Consider the following 16833-nt stretch of genomic DNA (forward strand, 5'->3'; position numbering starts at 1 on the left):
AAAACTGCCCGTCCTTCACAGCTTTCCTAATTTCAATTTGCTTCTCTCCTTAGAGGCGGCAACCTTCTGGCCGTAGCCAGGGCCCTCCTCACGGAATGGCCACTGATTGGCCCAGCATCCCGTCACTCCTGGACCGTGGGCGGAGCCAGGGTGCCTGGGGGCGGCGAATTGGCTGACTGGGCCTCGGGGGCGGGGCAGCCGCTCCTGTCAGCGGGTGAAATGGCAGCGGCAGAACCGGCGGCGGCCGCGGTCCCGGGGGGCGGCTGAGGGGGCCGGGCCGGGGCTGCGGGGCGAGCGGCGCGGCGGGGATCCAGCGGCGCGGCCCGGGACGGTGAGGCTCGGCACGGCGATGGCGACGCGCTCGGCGCAGGTAGGCAGGCGGCGCGGGCCGGGCCTCCCGGGCGCCTTCTCAGGCCGCCGGCTCCGCGCTGCGGCCCGCGGGGGGCCCGGCAAGACCGGGGCTCGGGCCGTCTCGCCGCGGAACCCGCGCCGGGGGCCCTCGGCACTCCCGGCACGGACCCCGGCCGTCGGCCTTGGGCCCCGGCCCCCGCCCACCCTCGTTCCCGGTGCCTCCGGACCCCTCGGGGCCCCTCCCCGGGCCCTTCCGGGCGCCCCCTCCCCCATCCCGCCCCCTCCCCAAGAGCCTGCCCCCCTCGGCCGCGAACTCCCGCCCACCCTTTCCACAGACGCGCAGGACTCCTCCCGGACCCTTCAGGGCTCCCCCAGCCCCCACCCCGCAGACCCGCCCCCCACAGGCGCCCCCCCCCCACTCCCTGCAGGCCCAGGACCCCCGCCCTCCCTCTGTCCGGATCCCTCAGGACCCCTCCCATCTGCAGACCCCTTGCCACCCCTCCCTCCCCTCACTTGGCATCCTATCTCAGGGCCCAGGCCTGCCCCCAGCCCCAAGGGTGTTAGCCTCAGAGCCCTACCCCTCCCTTCCGACCCCACAGGACCCCTCCCCTAGCCTCTGTGAATCAGGATTCGTACCCACAGGCCTGACCTCGGCCTGCTGGCCCATCTCCCACCCCCAGCAACCCCATGCCCAAGGGCACCCGGAAAAATCACTCCTCAGGCTCCTCCCAGCGCGCTCCAGCAGCTGCACACACACCCCTGAGCCTGCTTCCTGAGCATCCACCCTCCCCTCGTGCTCAGGACCTCCCAACAGATAGATATTCTGAACCCTCCTCCCCTCCCAGAGACACATCTTTCTGAGAGCCCCACACGCGCCCGTGCGCGTGCACACACGCACATCTGGGAGCCAACAGTTCTCTCGCGCAGAGAGATGACCACGAACCCTCCACAATGGGGCCGGACAGACATCCTGCCCCCCAACACACAGGCATCCAGGAGCCCCCTGGTACGCGGGCGTGCGCGCTCTCTCTCTCTCTCTCACACACACACACACACACACACACACACACACACACACACACAGAGCTAGACGCTCGGATCCCCTACGCACACAGAAAAACTTAGGACCTCCAACACAGACGCAGACAATTGGTACCTCCCCCCACACACTCGCACACGCAGGACTCCTTAGCACTTTCACACGCCTCCGTAGACGCCACCTGCCCAGGTCCTCCCGTAGTGCCCAAAGCTCCCAGCGCAGGCAGACTTGGAGACATGAGCTGTTTGCCCTGCCCCAGGCAGCCAGCCTGCCCGGCGTCCCCATTGGGGCCCTGAAGGGTGGCAGGGTGACCCAGAATCTCCCAGCACCCCTGTGGACACCTGCCCCGGGCCTCTCTCCCCGTACCCGTCTCTCCCTGCTTTGCCCTTCTTCAGAGGGAAGGACACTCACTCTCCCTCCTACACTGAAGTCTCCCAAAGGGAAGCCCCCCCCCTCCCCACGGCCTGCCCCCTGATTTATGCCACCCCCTGGTGGGGAGGGGGAGTTCAGGCTGCTCCTGAAGTCTGACCAGACCGGCAGGACCAGCTTCCGGACCCCATCATGCACGCGCCAGGGGCAGCCCCTCATAGCCCGCGTGAGTTCCTTCACCCACCACCCGCGTGTCATGCCGAAATGAAACGGCTCCCTTCTCCCCTGGCATTTGGGACCCGGTGGGGCCGGGCTGGGGCCTGCCAGAAGCACACAGCTCTTTGTTAAGGAATATTTTCAGAAGGGAAGAATGTGCTGAAGAGGCTCGGGTGGAACACAAGTGAGTAGTCAGCTTGGTTTGTCCCAGGGCTGGGCTTTGGTCAAGCTAGAGGCCCCAGCATCCACGCGTCTTCCCGGGTCGTGTTGGTTCCCTCCGCCCGTCCTGCCACCCTACAGCTGTCACCCTCAGGTCCAACCTGTGGGCGCCCCTGGGCTTTTGTGGTCACCCCTGTGGGCGGTTTGGAAGGAGCCGCAGGTGGCTTGGCCCTGGCACAGAGATGAGGAAAGGAGATCACAGAGCGGGCACGATGGTGTGGCCAGGACTGCAGGGGTGAGGAGGAGACTGGGTCCCGCCCGCGCCAAATCCAGATCAGTCCAGCCCCCGCACTGCCTGTCTGGACTCCTTTGAGCGACATTAGCCTGGAAAGCCCCAGAGAAACAAGCCCAGGCTTCTCTGTGGATATTCACCAGTGGACTCTGGACGGCCCTGAGAAGGAGCCCATATTGGCTCGGGGCGTCAACTTCTCCATCTGGAAAATGGGGGGGAAAGATCCTCAGATCCTTGCTTTGTACTGCAGGGGAGCCAATGAGGTTAGGATGTAGTCCTGAGTGTCCCCCTGGGTGCCATGTGGAAGGGGCCGGTGGGGTCCAGCAGGGCAGTCATCCATCCATGGGCGCTGTCAGGATCACTGGCCGCCCTCATCCGCTGGTTGTAATTCGTTGGCACCTCTCTGGATGATGGCCATCTCTCTGTGGCCCAGCTGCATCTCAGGAAGCCGGCTCAGGTGGGGGTTGAGAGATGGTCTGTTGTGGGATTTGTGGCCACACAGAAGCCTCCCGTGGGGACGGAGGGTAGGAGGTGGACTGCTTGCTGGCAATGCCTCTGGCCCGCGTACACCTCTGATGCATAGACCCGGGTAGGGAGAGGTTTGCTCTGCCCACTTGCTGAAGGGAGGGGTGGTGAAGACTCCTGAAGGTCACGAGGTACACAGGAAACAGTCTCCACCTCCCCAGGGTGGGACCTTGTGCAGATCCAGTGGGGTCAGAAGGCTCCTCAGAAGAGGCTGGGTACGAACTCCTGGGGAAAACACGAGAAAGCTGCCAGGGAGGGCTTGTGAACAGCATCGGTGCACTTTTACCCTCGCTTGGGATACAGGCCTGTGTCTTTGTGTCTATGTGCTTTGGCAGGTGCAGGGGGGCAAGGAGGAACGTGATCTCAATTTCCTCTTGCAAAATAGAGGCGCTGATTGTTCTAGGTGAAGCCCTACTGAGTATTAGGCACCGAGTCAGCTGCTGGGGCATGAAAGAACGTCACATGTGGTCCCTGCCCCGCAGCTAAAGACCCTCCTGGCATTGGGAGGCAAGAGCTGAAACCAGCGGTGTGCCCTGCGATCAGGCCCGTGCCACATGCTAGGCCCTGTGCCAAGCACCATTTACATATTATCTCATTTAATCTTCCGAACAACCTGGAGGAACCTAGATTCCAGTGTGTGCCCTTCCCACCACGTCCTGCTGCTTGCCGTGTGGAAGCATGAGATGGAATTATGCACAGTGTGCGGCGGGAGCACAGAAAGGGTCCAACGCATCCCTGGGGCGTCAGGGAGGGTGGAGCAAGGATGACGTAGAGGCCCAGAGAAGAGCTCACCGGGCAGGCATGGCAGGGAAGGGCGTGCCAGGCAAGCAGAGTGCTTGGACAGAGGCCCACCAAGCAGGAGCCAGCGTGGTGCATTCAGGAAATCGTGCCTTGTTTGGTGGGCCTCATCCTGCAGGCCCTGTGTCCCAGATGCTATCCACGGGGCGCACCCTGTGTGCTGCTCCCTGGGAAAAGGGACCCGTAGCTGGAAGAACTTGGACAGGCAGCAAGCCCCACCTTGCCCAGGGGAGTCTGTAGCACATGGGCTCCGGTAGCCAAACAGGGGCAGTGAAAGGAGCGAGCACGAACTCACCAGAGCCAGGGAAGCGATGTATCCCTTCCGGGGAGATTTTGAAGGCCCCATCCGCACAGCACAGCTCGCCTGCACTTTTCCTGCATGGCTCAGCGTGCTGTGATGTGTTGTGAGATGGTTTCATTGAGGTCTGCCTCCCACAGGAGACCACTAGTCCCACGAGGGCAGGGTGCCTCTCTGTTCATGGCTGAGTCTCAGGCGACTGGATGCTCGGTAAATACTTGCATCGTTTCAGGATCTGACAGTCTTCCCTACTCAACCCACTTACGAAAGAGCACCTAAATCTCTTCCCCAGAAAGAAGTCGACCTGTTGGCCTTGGAGAGCCCCCAAAGGCAGGGCGCGCCCACCTCGCCCCTGCCCCCTGGCCCAGAGAGCCTGTGCAGCTGACACGGGCACCAGAAAAGCTATCATCTTGGCTTTGAAGAGCCAAGTGCCTTGCAAGATGCCACTTGTCTTATTCATGGGTCCCTGGAAGGCTCATAAGGGCTTTAAATGTTCCCCTTTGTCATCCTCAGGGACCTAGAGGAACGAGGGGTTTGCAGGAATGAAGCTGTTTCGGTGGCAGTAGGAAAGTTGGAGATGATACAGGGTAGTAAACATTTTATTATTTTTTTTTTTTTTAGGTCAGAAGGGATTCCACAGGTCATACTGGTCCACCTCTCAGATTTTAATCTGAAGGTATTTGCTGCTGCTATTATTACCAATAATGATAATGATAGTTTTACTGCGTTTAACTTTTAAAGAGGGCCACCACACTGGGGGTGGGCCTGCTGAGGAGGGGAGGTTTGTTTATTCATCCCACAAATATTGGATGCCTGATGCTGTGATGGAACTCTGGGGATCCAGGGGTGGGCTAGACAGCCCCTGCCCTCATGGAACTTTGCATCCCGCAGGGAACAAATACTATGGGCCGGCTTCTGTCCTAAGCACTTGACAGGTTTAGCTCAGGTATTCCTCCCAACAAAACCTGGGAGGCAGGTACTGTTTAACAGTTAACCCTGTTTTCAGATGACAAGACTGAGGCAAAGTGTATCTCAAAGATAGAAAGGGATGTAGGAGGGATTTGAACGCAGGCTACTGGCTCTGAAGTTCTCCCAGGAGGCCAAGAGATCTGGGAACAGTTACACACACACCCACAGAGGCATGGAAGAAGAGACACGGATATGGAAACACCTAAAGCAGCATGGAGTTGCAGCGAGAACTGGGGAAAAGAGGAGGATAGACAGTAAGCCCTGAATTCCAACTGCTGTTCTTGTTGTCCAAGGTTACAGATCGGTTGCCCGCCCCTCGCCAAGGGAAAGGGCCCGACACCGGGCCATTTCCCCAGGAGCTGGAGCCAGCCAGGACCATGGCGGTCTGCGGGCCCACAGTGACCGTCCTGGCAGGCTGGGCATCTAGGGTCACATGGCATCTCCTGAGGCATCAGATTCAGAAATGATTCTGTGTCCCCCATAACCATTCCAAGAAGAGGATCAGAAGCCGGCGGGGGGAGGGGAAGTGGGGAGCCAAACTGGAAGGAAACTCGGGGTCTTTATTCTTGCCTCTGAAAATGCCAGGCTCTGAGAGAGGGCGCATACACACTCACCCCCTCTCCCCATTGAAAACCAACGACTGCACTTTCCTCAGTGCCCAGTAAATTGGGCATTCGAGTTTTGTGTGTATTATTCCTAAAGTGAAAGGAAGCAGGAAGAAGGCAGAGGTTCTGGAGTCAGAAATCCAAGCACAAGTCCTGCCTCCCCTGCGGCCTCGTCGGGGGCCCTGGCACCTGTCCTACTTGCTACGGCACCTGGCATGTGTTACAACTGTGCTTTACTTTTCTGTCCACGCTGATATGGCATCTTTTTTTCAAATTATCTTTCAAATAGGGTTTATTTTTTCGAACAGTTTCAGCGTTACAGAAGAACTGAGGACAGTGGAGCATCTTGTTGGCTCAGTCAGAGCATGTAACTCTTGATCTCGGGGTCATGAGTTCAAGCCCCACATGGGGCATGGAGCCTACTTTATTATTATTTTTTTAATGTTTAATTATTTTTGAGAGAGAGAGAGAGCACGCTCCAGCAGGGGAGGGGCAGGGAGAGAGGGGGACAGAGGATCCAAAGCGGGCTCTGCACTGACAGCGGGTGAGCCCCATGTGGGGCTCAGACTCACGAACCATAAGATCATGAGTCAGACCCTCAACTGACTGAACCACCCAGGCTCCCCAAAGCCTACTTTATTTATTTATTTTAAAAAAAATTTTTTTTAATTTTTTTTTAACGTTTATTTATTTTTGAGACAGAGAGAGACAGAGCATGAACGGGGGAGGGGCAGAGAGAGAGGGAGACACAGCATCTGAAGCAGGCTCCAGGCTCTGAGCCAACAGCCCAGAGTCCCACGCGGGGCTCGAACTCATGGACCGTGAGATCGTGACCTGAGCTGAAGTCGGACGCTTAACCGACTGAGCCACCCAGGCGCCCCTAAAAATTGTTTTAATGTTTATTTTTTTTCGAGAGAGACAGAGACAGAATGCGAGTGGGTTAGGGGTAGAGAGAGAGGGAGACACAGAATCCAAAGCAGGCTCCAGGCTCCAAGCTGTCAGCACAGAGCCCGACGCGGGGCTCAAACTCACGAGCTGCGAGATCATAACCTGAGCCAAACTGGGACGCTCAACCGACTGAGCCACCCAGGCGCCCCTCCCCAAAGCCTACTTTAAAAAAAAAAATTGAGACGATTGTGCAGAGAGTTCCTGTAGACCCCACACCCAGTTTTCCCTATTAGTAACGTCTTCAGTTAGTCTGGCACATTTGTTATGATTAACAGACTGATGTTGATACATTAACTACAGTCCACGCTTTATTCAGGTTCCCTAATTTCCTTGTCCTCTTCCAGGATCCCATCCTGGATCCCACGTGACATTTTGTTGTCAAATCTCTTTAGGTTCCTCATGGCTGGGACAGTTTCTTAGGCTTATCCCTACTGCTGATGACCTTGACAGTTTTGAGGACTGGTCAGGAATTTTCTAAAATGTCCCCTCGTCTGGCTTTGTCACATGTTTTTCTCGTAGTTAAACTGGGGTGATGTGTTCTGGGAGGAAAGACACAGAGGTGACCATGCCCTTGTCATCTCATCACGGGCCCAAGCTCTCAGTATGACTTATCACTGTCCGTGTTGACCTTGATCACTTGGCTGAACAGCACAGAGATTTTTGTCTTCATTTGGCGAATGTTTACCGACCACCTGCTAAATTCCAGATGTGTTAGGATCTTGGAGTAGAAAATTAAAGAAGTTAGGCCCAGGGCTCCTGGGTGACTCAGTCAATTGGGAGTCCAACTTCGGCTCAGGTCATGATCTCACGGTACGTGAGCCCGAGCCCCATGTCGGGCTCTCTGCTGACAGCTCAGAGCCTGGAGCCTGCTTCAGATTCTGTGTCTCCCTCTCTCTCTGACCCTCCCCTGTTCATGCTCTGTCTCTGTCTCAAAAATAAAAATAAACATTAAAAAAAATTAAAAAGGGGCGCCTGGGTGGCTCAGTCGATTAAGCGTCCGACTTCAGCTCAGGTCACGATCTCGCAGTCCGCGAGTTCGAGCCCCGCGTCGGGCTCTGGGCTGATGGCTCAGAGCCTGGAGACTGCTTCCGATTCTGTGTCTCCCTCTCTCTCTGCCCCCCTCCCCCCGTTCATGCTGTGTCTCTCTCTGTCTCAAAAATAAATAAATGTTAAAAAAAAATTTTTTTTTAATTAAAAAAAAAAAAAAAAAGAAGAAGTTAGGCCCTTGCCCTCAGCACGTTCATGACCCAGTAGGGCAGGCAGGCACGTATAGAAGTAATTGCCATAGAATGTGCCTTGGGCTGGGTTGTAGGAGATATTTGCAGAGAGGAGAGAAGTGAGCCAGCGTGCTGGAGGTGGAGGTTGACAGGAACAATTTCACAGGAAAAAAAATATTCAAAATGTTGGAGAATGCCTTTCCAGCAAGAGGGAACAGCATGTGCAAAGACACAGGCAGGAAGAAGCAGGTGGTCACAGAGGGCTGAGCCTGGTGGGGCTTGGATAACAGAGAAGGGGAGGCCGGCAGGGCTGTGCACACCGGGCAAAAACATTTGGTCTCCATCTCCAAGTAGGGAGTGGCTGAAGGGTCTGGGCAAGTGCAGAGAGCTAGCGCCAGGCTCGGCCTGAGCAGGTGGGTGGAGGGCAGCACCACAGACCCAGCGAGGCCCCTCTGCATCAGGAGGAGCAGCTGGCTTTAGGGAAGGTCTTCCTAAAATGCAAGGCCAGCCAGGCTCCTGCCTTGGTCCACAGGACCCAGTGGGGGTCTGGCCTCTACAGAACTCTCCAGTCTCCTCTAGAGTAGCATGCCTCCCTCCTGCTTCTGCCCTGTGGTCCCTCTGCCATCCCATCCCACCCCATCCCATCCCTATCATCATTTTCTCTGAGCGATCATTCACATAACATAAAAGTCACCCTTTCAAAGCGAATGGTTCAATGGGTTTCAGTATATTCAAACGCTGTGCAACTGTCCTCACTAATTCCAGAACAGTTCCTTGCTCCAAAAAGAAATCCCCCACTCCCCCGTTCACCCTAAGCCCTGGCCCCCGGCCACCACTACAGATATGCCTCCTCTGGACATTTCATATAAATGGAACATGTCACTTGTGGTCATTTGTGTCTGACTTCTTGTACCGAGCATGTCTTCCGGGTCCATCCACATTGTAGCAGGTGTCAGAGCCTCCTTCCTTTTTTATGGCTGAGTAATATTCCATTGTATGGATGGACCACATTTTGTTTGTCTGTTCATCCATCAACGGACATTGGGTTGTTTCACTTTTTGTTGCGAATAACACCGCTGTGAAGAGTCATGTGCAAGTTCGCGTGTGCCGTGCGGTTTCCATTCTTTTGGGTAGATATCTAGGAGCAGAATTGCTGGGTCATAGGGTAACTCCGTGTTTAACTTTTGAGGGAACTGCCAGATTCTTTTCTGGGCTATCTGTTCTTCCAAGCGTGCCTCTCAATCTGTAATAGAAAGTTTGGATGGTCGTTTCTTATTCTCTATGCTCTGTACACTCCGGGAGGGCCGCGACTGCGTCGGTGTTTGCCCGGTATGGTGCCCAGCACCTCGCAGGCATTCAGCAAATATGGGTGGGTGGGCAGGTGGGTTCAATTTCTCAACTCCTATGTTGTAGGCTCAGTGCAGGGCACCACACTGGCAGGGACTCAGACAGTGGCAATTTTTACCCTGGTGGGTAATATTCAGGAGCCAGTTGGCAATCTTGGCTGGTGCTCAGGAGAAAGGGAAAGCTGGGGAAAGGAGAGTGTCCCAATTGGTGGCATTTATTTGATCATTTAAGCCTCGACAGTGAGACCACCAGGGGCATGAAGGGACAGGGGCCGAGGCAAGGCCCGTGGAGGAAGAGGTGCCGTGTAGGACACTGAGAAGCCCAGGAAGAGAGGTGGGAGAGAAGCCAGGAGCCTGGCCTGTCTGAAGCTGGGTGGAAAAGGACTTCAAGAAGGAGGGCGCATGGCTGGCAGTGTCTAAACAGCCGGAGAGGGGGAGAGAAGTAGAAAACGCCCAGCATCTGGGCCCTTCTGCCCCCGCGCCCCCTGCCCCTAGCACACTGGCAGTCTCTTCCCACCCCTCTAGGTTGGCTTAGCCATGGGCTCAGCCTCATAAGCCATGCGCCACCCTGTGGACGTGTGGAGGGTGGGAGTGCCAGCAGGCAAAGGGGTAGGCGGCCCACTGCCTGCTCTGCAGGGTCCAGGACCCCATTCAAGTGGCTGAGGTGGGGTAGAGGCAAAGGGGCTTGAAGTGAAGGACGCTGAGAGGCTGGCACGTCAGACCCACTGGACCCGCATGTGCATCTCAGGCCGGTGGCCCCTCAGCCCTCGAAGGGACTGCCCCATCTGTGGGTCTCTGTACCCGTCAGGCAGGGGAGGCGCTGCCTCATCCGCCTATTTCCCCCCGTTTCCCTGTGCCCAGAACAGTGCCTGGCCCTCAGACAGCCCTCAGTGAGCATCAGGGAAGGACAGTGAGCTGGGAAGAGTTGGGCCTCTCTGGAGGGGAGGCAGGGCCACCCGCAGGGCTAGGAGGGTGGCGGGCCGGTGTCTGTCCCAACCTACTCAGTCCCAAGAGTGGCAAGATCTGGTCCGTGCAGGAAGTGCATGCATGTGTGTGTGTGTGCACACGTGAGAATGCGTGGGTGTGAGACGGACTGTAGATGCGTGTGAGTGGGCCCTGTGTCCGAGTGTGTACGCATGGGTGTGGGTGCAAGATCATGTGTGTCGCCGTGAGTGCAGGGGGTGTGAGATAGTGTGTGAGTGTATGTAAGTATGTGTGGGTGTGTGTGGGTCAATTACATGAGTGTGTATGGTGTGTATGTGTGTGTGTGTGTGTGCGCATCAGGAGGATGGCTTCCAGCGCCAGGCAGTGTTTAGAGAATCTGGCGACGAGTCAAGAGAAAGTTCCTGAGGGATCAGAAGGTTCTGCCTCTCGGACTGCAAATTTCAGCTATGTGTATTGAATCAATTTTACTTCCTGTATGAAGTCCACATTAATATGTGATAAATATCTGGACAAGCCGTGCTAGTGGCTGGTTGTGTTTTGAAATCAGAAGGCCAGAGTTGAAGCAGTCCCTCGGGTCCTTTGGGGGTGGCATCGTGGACACCAGGGCACTCCAGGCCTCCTGAGATGGCAGGCCCAGACCACCACCCTGGCCACGTGTGGTCTCTTGCTCCAGGGCTCCCACTGCTCCCCCACCCCAGCGGTGCTTAGGAGGCTCCCGTGCTCGCCTCCCCCACCTCTCTCCCACCTCCCAAGCCTGCCTTCCCAGCTCCTCCCCGCCCAGAGAGATCCTTCCAGGTCAGGGCTTCCTGTGCACAGCCCGCCTCTGCCCTGGCTGGTCACAGACTTTGACTCGGTGGTAGGCCCGGAGCGGGCCCCACCTCTCTCCGGAGAGGTTAACTCCTGGCTAGATGGTGCAGAGTGGCCCATTCTCTGGGGCAGTTGTCGCTGGCCAGCGAGGCCGTGGGAGGAAGAGCTCTTCCAGTTCTGCTGGGGTTCGCCACCCAGAGTTTGTACCGCCCACCCAAGCCAGAGCCCTCGGCACCCAACAGAATCGGAGAGACTTGGGGAGCCAGAGGCAGAACCAGGGGCCCTGAGGAGCCACAGAGACCTGGGAAGGGAGGGTTCTGGGCCCCCTACAAGGTGAAAAAAGAATGATGCCCCCTTGCTCCCACCCCGTGACAGGGCAGCACAGGGCAAGGAGGCTGGAATCAAGTGTATGGCCAGGGTCAAGCCCAGCCACCCAGTGGGCCCTCAGGTGTCAGCTGGGGTCTGAGTTTAGGCTGCAAGTAGGCGCCCAGTGACCTGACGGCAGGTGTGAAATGGTCTACTCTTGTCCTGTCATTGTCCTTCTGCTGCCTAGGGGACCAGATGCCCCCTCTCTGGGGCCTAGCCAAGGGCCCCTCCGGGCGGAGCTGTCAGAGCCAGGTCACGTGGGGTCCAAGGGCAATAGTGGATTCCTGTCACAGACTATGGCAGGAGAGTAGGGGGGCGTGAAGGAGCCGTCCAAAGCGACAGGGAGGGGAGGCGCACTTTCTTCCCGCCTCCATGGCCCTGGAGATCCCCATCCTCTCAGACCGTTGATGCTTGGGCTTACCAGAAACATGACTGAGTGGAAAGAACACCGCCCCTGGCCCCTGCCTTCGCTCCCCTAGCCATCCCCCACCCCTAAAACCTCCCACCAGGGTGATGGCAGCTCCTGCCAGCAGTCCCCACACCAGGCATAGCAGAACCCTGGAGGCCAGCTAGACGTTGGTCCTGGCCCTGGAACGAATGATCAAGGCCACCATCTAGAGAGCAGTCATTAAGTGTCAGGCGCCGTTCTCCCACGTTCCATGCGGTGGCACACTCAGGTTCACCGCCACCTTCTGGAGCAGGTCCTGTATGATCCTCAGTCTTTGGAGACTCAGAGAGACCAGGGGACTGGCCCAAGGCCACCCAGCTGGTTGAGGGGGAACCACGGTTCAGACACAGATTCGTCCGAGTCCAGAGCCCTCGCTTTCGGCACGGTGCTGAGCTGCCTCTCCTGAAGCCGGCAGAAAGCAAGAGGCTAGTGTACTGGAAGCTGCCAGGAGGGCGGGGCCAGATCCTCCCCAAGAAAAATCAGACAAATGGGCCTGGCAGCCGCCCGGCCAAGATGGGGGTACTGACGAGAGCCTGTGGCTCTCGCTCTGCATCCACCAGGCCACACATTCCCAGCACTTTGACGCGTCCATCCCCGGCTTCCCAGCCCAAGGGGAGTCGACTCTTCCGGCCATTGGCAACACCAGCCAATCAATGGTAGAGAATAATTGTTTCTGGCTGTGCCAGCCGCCCACTTTGGTTGATGAGACGGGGAAGGTCGGATGCTGAGGCAGGGCTCCCAGGACAGGATCTAGCCAGAGACAGGAACCAAGGCCGTCAGGAAGGGCCACTGGAGCAGGGGCTTCTGTGCCCCCAAGGCCTGAGTGACAGGGAGCCTTTGCCCCTGGTCCTGCTGAGGACTCAGGGATGTCAAGTTGAGACCTGGCCTTTATGCCCGGGGACAGCAGGGCAGCTCGGGCCCTGGCTGCAGTCCTTCTGTCTCCGTCCATGCATCTGGACCCAGGCAGGGATCATGGTAGCTGGTGTCTTGCATAGAAGGAGCCAGCATGGCCGTCCGCTGGACTGGAGTATGTGGGGATGGGGGGTGCACCTAGCGGACAGACCAGAGATGGGCAGCCCGAGGTGAGGAAATGTCCACAGGCGAGCAGCAGGCTCAGTCGGCCCAGAGCCAGCCAGACAGGGTAGGCGCCCCCACCCAGTGCTGACCATACATGTCTCTGGCCCCCAGACAGAGCTGTGACCTGGCCCTGCTCGCAGCAGACAAGCCTGCCCACCATGGCGAGCCCCACTCTGAGCCCCGACTCCTCATCCCAGGAGGCCCTGTCGGCCCCCACCTGCTCCCCGACCTCTGACTCCGAGAACCTCAGCCCCGATGAGCTGGAGCTGTTGGCCAAGCTTGAAGAGCAGAACCGGTGAGTTGGGGCCTGGGGGGCGGGGAGTGGCCTCAGGGGTGCAGCCTGGGCCCCACGCAGAAGTTCCCGGGGGCCCCCCCTCACGCTAAGAGCTGGGCCCGGCCCTCGGCAAAGTAACAGCGCCCACCGGAGGCTTGACAAGGGACGTCTTCTGCCGTCCTCCAACCCCGGATGATCGGTTTCCCCATTCCGATGAGACCAAGGTTTCAAGAGGGCCAGTGAACCTGGCCTTCGCTGGCTGAGCCTGTGTTGGAGGGAAGAACAAATCCTCTGACTCTGGAGCCAGGCCTTCCCACCTTTCCTCTCTGGCCCTTCCCCTGGTTTCAAAATGTAAGCGGTATTATTATTCGGATACAATGAGGCCAATGGACAGAGAGTTTGTGAGTCACCGCCTCTAAGAGGAGGGGGCCCGGCACACCATGTGGGGCTAACCAGGAAAGCACCAGGGTCGGTCAGGGGGCAGAGGGAATGAGGCAGGACGTGAGCAAGAGCCTTCGTTGTGGTTCCTGTAGGAAGGAACAGCGAGGCCGACTGGCTAGCTCGAGTAATCTCAGCAGGCTCGGGGGTGCAGGGCCAAGCCTAGTTGGCCTGGCACCTGGCCCTGGGGTGATCAGAGCAGGGGAAGGGGTTGGTTTGGGGGTTCTAGATTGGTTGGTCTGCATAGGAAAACTGCGCTTGGCAGGCAAGTCCTTACCCATCTCTAGGAATCTGCTAGGCTGCCAGAGGGTGGTCCCCCCCCGGGGTCAGCGAGGCCCCAGATGGCAGAGCAGCAGAAACACACAGCCACACAGCTGCTTGCCAGCTGGCTGAGTGGCTCGCCCTCCCTGCACCTGGTGCGTAGAGCGTAGATCTTAACCAACCCTGCCCTGCGGTGCTGGTACGCGACTGAGTCCACCAATGCACGGGCTTCTCAGCCCCGTGCTGGACACAAACGGGACACAAAGATGTTAGCCTCTCTGGGGGCCCGGGAATGAGGACCACGGCTCAGAGAGGGTAGAGCACCGGCTAAGGCCCCCCAGCGAGAACAACTTAGACCCAGTCTGGGACTCCTGAGAGGAGGGGCCGGGCTCCCCCGGGGGTGCCCTGTCCCCAGAGAGTCACTAGAGCCCAGGGGCGGGGGCAGGAGTTGGCCGCAGCCGGGGCCCCGCCCCCACCAGCCCCTCTCTGCCCAGGCTCCTGGAAGCCGACTCCAAGTCGATGCGCTCCATGAACGGCTCCCGGCGGAACAGCGGCTCCTCGCTGGTGTCCAGCTCCTCGGCCTCCTCCAACCTGAGCCACCTGGAGGAGGACACGTGGATCCTGTGGGGCCGGATCGCCAATGAGTGGGAGGAGTGGAGGCGCAGGAAAGAGAAGCTGCTCAAGGTGGCGGGGCCTGTGGGGCTGGGGGGGCCGGCCGGGTCACTGGGCCACCGGAGGGCAGCACCAGGGTCCCAGGGCCGTCTGGGGCCCCGCGGGCAGAGAGCGGAAGTGGAGATGAGCCTTGCCAGGACACGGGAGGGCCAGGGCCGCGGTGCAGGGTGGGGCCGGCCAAGCTAGTGGCTGTCACGCCGGTGTCTCAGGTACCCGTTTGTTTCCCGCCCGCTCTGTTCCGTGACGGACTGGGGACCACGCATTAAGCAGCATGGTTTCTGTCCGCAGCACGGGGGCTCGGCCAGCTCTGGGCCGCAACCGAGCCACAGGCCAGCCCCGTCTCAGGGCTGGACCAGGTGGCCGTGGGGAGGCCGCCCTGGGACAGGGTCCAGCCCGGCCTCCCGCCCCCCCCACCCCCCCCACCCCCCCCCCGTTGGCAGGAGCTGATCCGCAAGGGCATCCCCCACCACTTCCGGGCCATCGTGTGGCAACTCCTGTGCAGCGCCACGGACATGCCCGTCAAGAACCAGTACTCGGAGCTGCTCAAGATGTCCTCGCCCTGTGAGAAGCTGATCCGCAGGGACATCGCCCGCACCTACCCAGAGCACGAGTTCTTCAAGGGCCAGGACAGCCTGGGCCAGGAGGTCCTCTTCAACGTCATGAAGGTGAGGCCCGGGGCCAGCGGGTCTCCACCGCCCAGACCCCGGCCTGTGAGGGCCCCTGCGGTAATGAGCGTGTGTCCCCTTTGCGGTAATGAGCGTGTGTCCCCTTTGCAGGCATACTCCCTGGTGGACAGAGAGGTGGGCTACTGCCAGGGCAGCGCCTTCATCGTGGGTCTGCTCCTCATGCAGGTAGGCCAGGCACCAGCCACAAGCCCGGGAGGTGGGCCAAAGCAGAGCGTGCCCCCGTCCAGGGCCCTCCTGGGGTCAGACCTCCCTCCCCACCCACCTACGACCCCCGCCAGGCCCCAGGCCAAGCCCCCTGTGGGTGGGCTCGGAGGGGCTGGCTGCCTGTCCTGGTCCACCGTCCCCTCCGGGAGCTGCCCGGTCACCGCCCAGGGCTGGCACTCAGGCGGAGGGCTTAGGTCAGCCAGTGCGGTGTTAGCTGGGCCAAGGGTTTCCTCCAGAGAACCCGGCAGACCTAGGAGGGGAGAATGAAGACAGCTGGGGCTAAACCAGAGGGTGTCTCACCTTGGGCGCTGGAAGTGGCCAGCCCTGGGCTTCAAGTCCCAGCTCCCTGTTTCCTGCCAGGAGGCCTGTGGTCTCAGCCTCAGGAGTTTTCCCATTAATGAAACCGGGATGATGATATTTACCAGGGGTTTGTTATGAGGGTCCATGCAGCCTACGCAGTCCACGTTCTGTTAAGTCTAAACGTAACAGAGGCAGGCGAAGCACCACGCCCCAGGGCCATAAGAAGAGCCGCGAGCGCCCCCTCCCACCCTGCCTGTCCCCACCCACCCAGATGCCCGAGGAGGAGGCCTTCTGTGTCTTCGTGCGGCTGATGCAGGAGTACCGCCTGAGGGAGCTCTTCAAGCCCAGCATGGCCGAGCTGGGGCTCTGCATCTATCAGTTTGAGTCCATGCTACAGGTAAGCGGAGGCCCGGTGGTCTGCACCCGCTCACCCCCGCCAGTGGGTGCTAACCTAGGCCTGCCCCCTTCCAGTCTCTTTAGCTGAAAGTTCCAGGGCTGGGAAATCGCACACAGAGGTTCCAGCTCAGAAGGGGGTCCTGTGCTGCGACAGGGCCGGGGCGGGGGGCAGGGGGTGGATGGGTACTGCCCCAAAGCGTGCTTCAAGCAACGGGGCAAGGGCCAACCATTGATAGTGGGCACCCCTGAGAACATGGGACTCCCAGAGCCACCAGGGCAAGAGGGGTCAGGTTGGCTCTTGTCAGGTATACCCGCAGCCCCTCCTTGTCTGCTCCCCAGTGTGGCGGAAGGAGGGAAAGTGTTGTCTGCCTGCCTTTGCTGATACTGGAGAGCAGCCGCCTCTGTTTATAAATAGCAGCCCCCGCAGGGCCCGCCCCTGGCTGGCAGACAGAGACTGGGCGTGCGTGTATGCGTGCGTGTACACACACACACACACACACACACACACACGGCCTGCTTCAGAAGCTGGTCACAGGTGGGGCTGTGTAGCTCTGCATAGCAGATGGCAGGGAGGTGCTGTCGCTTGAGGGGACCGGGTCGTGTTGGCAAGCAGGTGGCCCGGGGCCACGGAGAAGAAGTGACCCCACCCTGGCCTGGGTGGCCAAGGCCTTCCCGGGTGAAGTAGCTGGACAGCACCAGAGAACCCCCAGCTGCGGAGGAAGCCCCAGGGCAGGTGGGGAGACAGCCCCAGAGTCTGTTTTGTCTTGGTGAAGGACATCCAGGGGGTCCTAACACCTGGTCCAGCCCCAGTTTCCCCGGGTCCTGTC

General features: G+C 59.2%; 1 protein-coding gene across 6 annotated transcripts in view; it reads left to right on the forward strand.

Annotated features, from left to right (window-relative positions):
• The first annotated feature begins 211 nt into the window (after positions 1–211).
• EVI5L (ecotropic viral integration site 5 like) overlaps positions 212–16833 on the forward strand; it is a 29837-nt gene continuing 13215 nt past the window's right edge. For 4 of the 6 annotated variants that reach the window (XM_027050433.2, XM_027050430.2, XM_053219965.1 and 1 more), the window contains exons 1-6: positions 213–370; positions 12887–13070; positions 14243–14432; positions 14861–15085; positions 15197–15271; positions 15882–16007. In XM_027050433.2, the coding sequence (XP_026906234.1) occupies positions 12934–13070; positions 14243–14432; positions 14861–15085; positions 15197–15271; positions 15882–16007 (753 nt within the window). In that variant the 5' untranslated portion in view covers positions 213–370; positions 12887–12933. Of the gene's footprint in view, positions 371–1785; positions 3674–4668; positions 4724–12886; positions 13071–14242; positions 14433–14860; positions 15086–15196; positions 15272–15881; positions 16008–16833 lie in introns of those variants that run through there. The other 2 variants (XM_027050434.2, XM_027050435.2) reach the window with 2 other exon arrangements.

The sequence above is a fragment of the Acinonyx jubatus genome, chromosome A2 (assembly GCF_027475565.1).
Source record: "Acinonyx jubatus isolate Ajub_Pintada_27869175 chromosome A2, VMU_Ajub_asm_v1.0, whole genome shotgun sequence".
NCBI lineage: Eukaryota > Metazoa > Chordata > Mammalia > Carnivora > Felidae > Acinonyx > Acinonyx jubatus.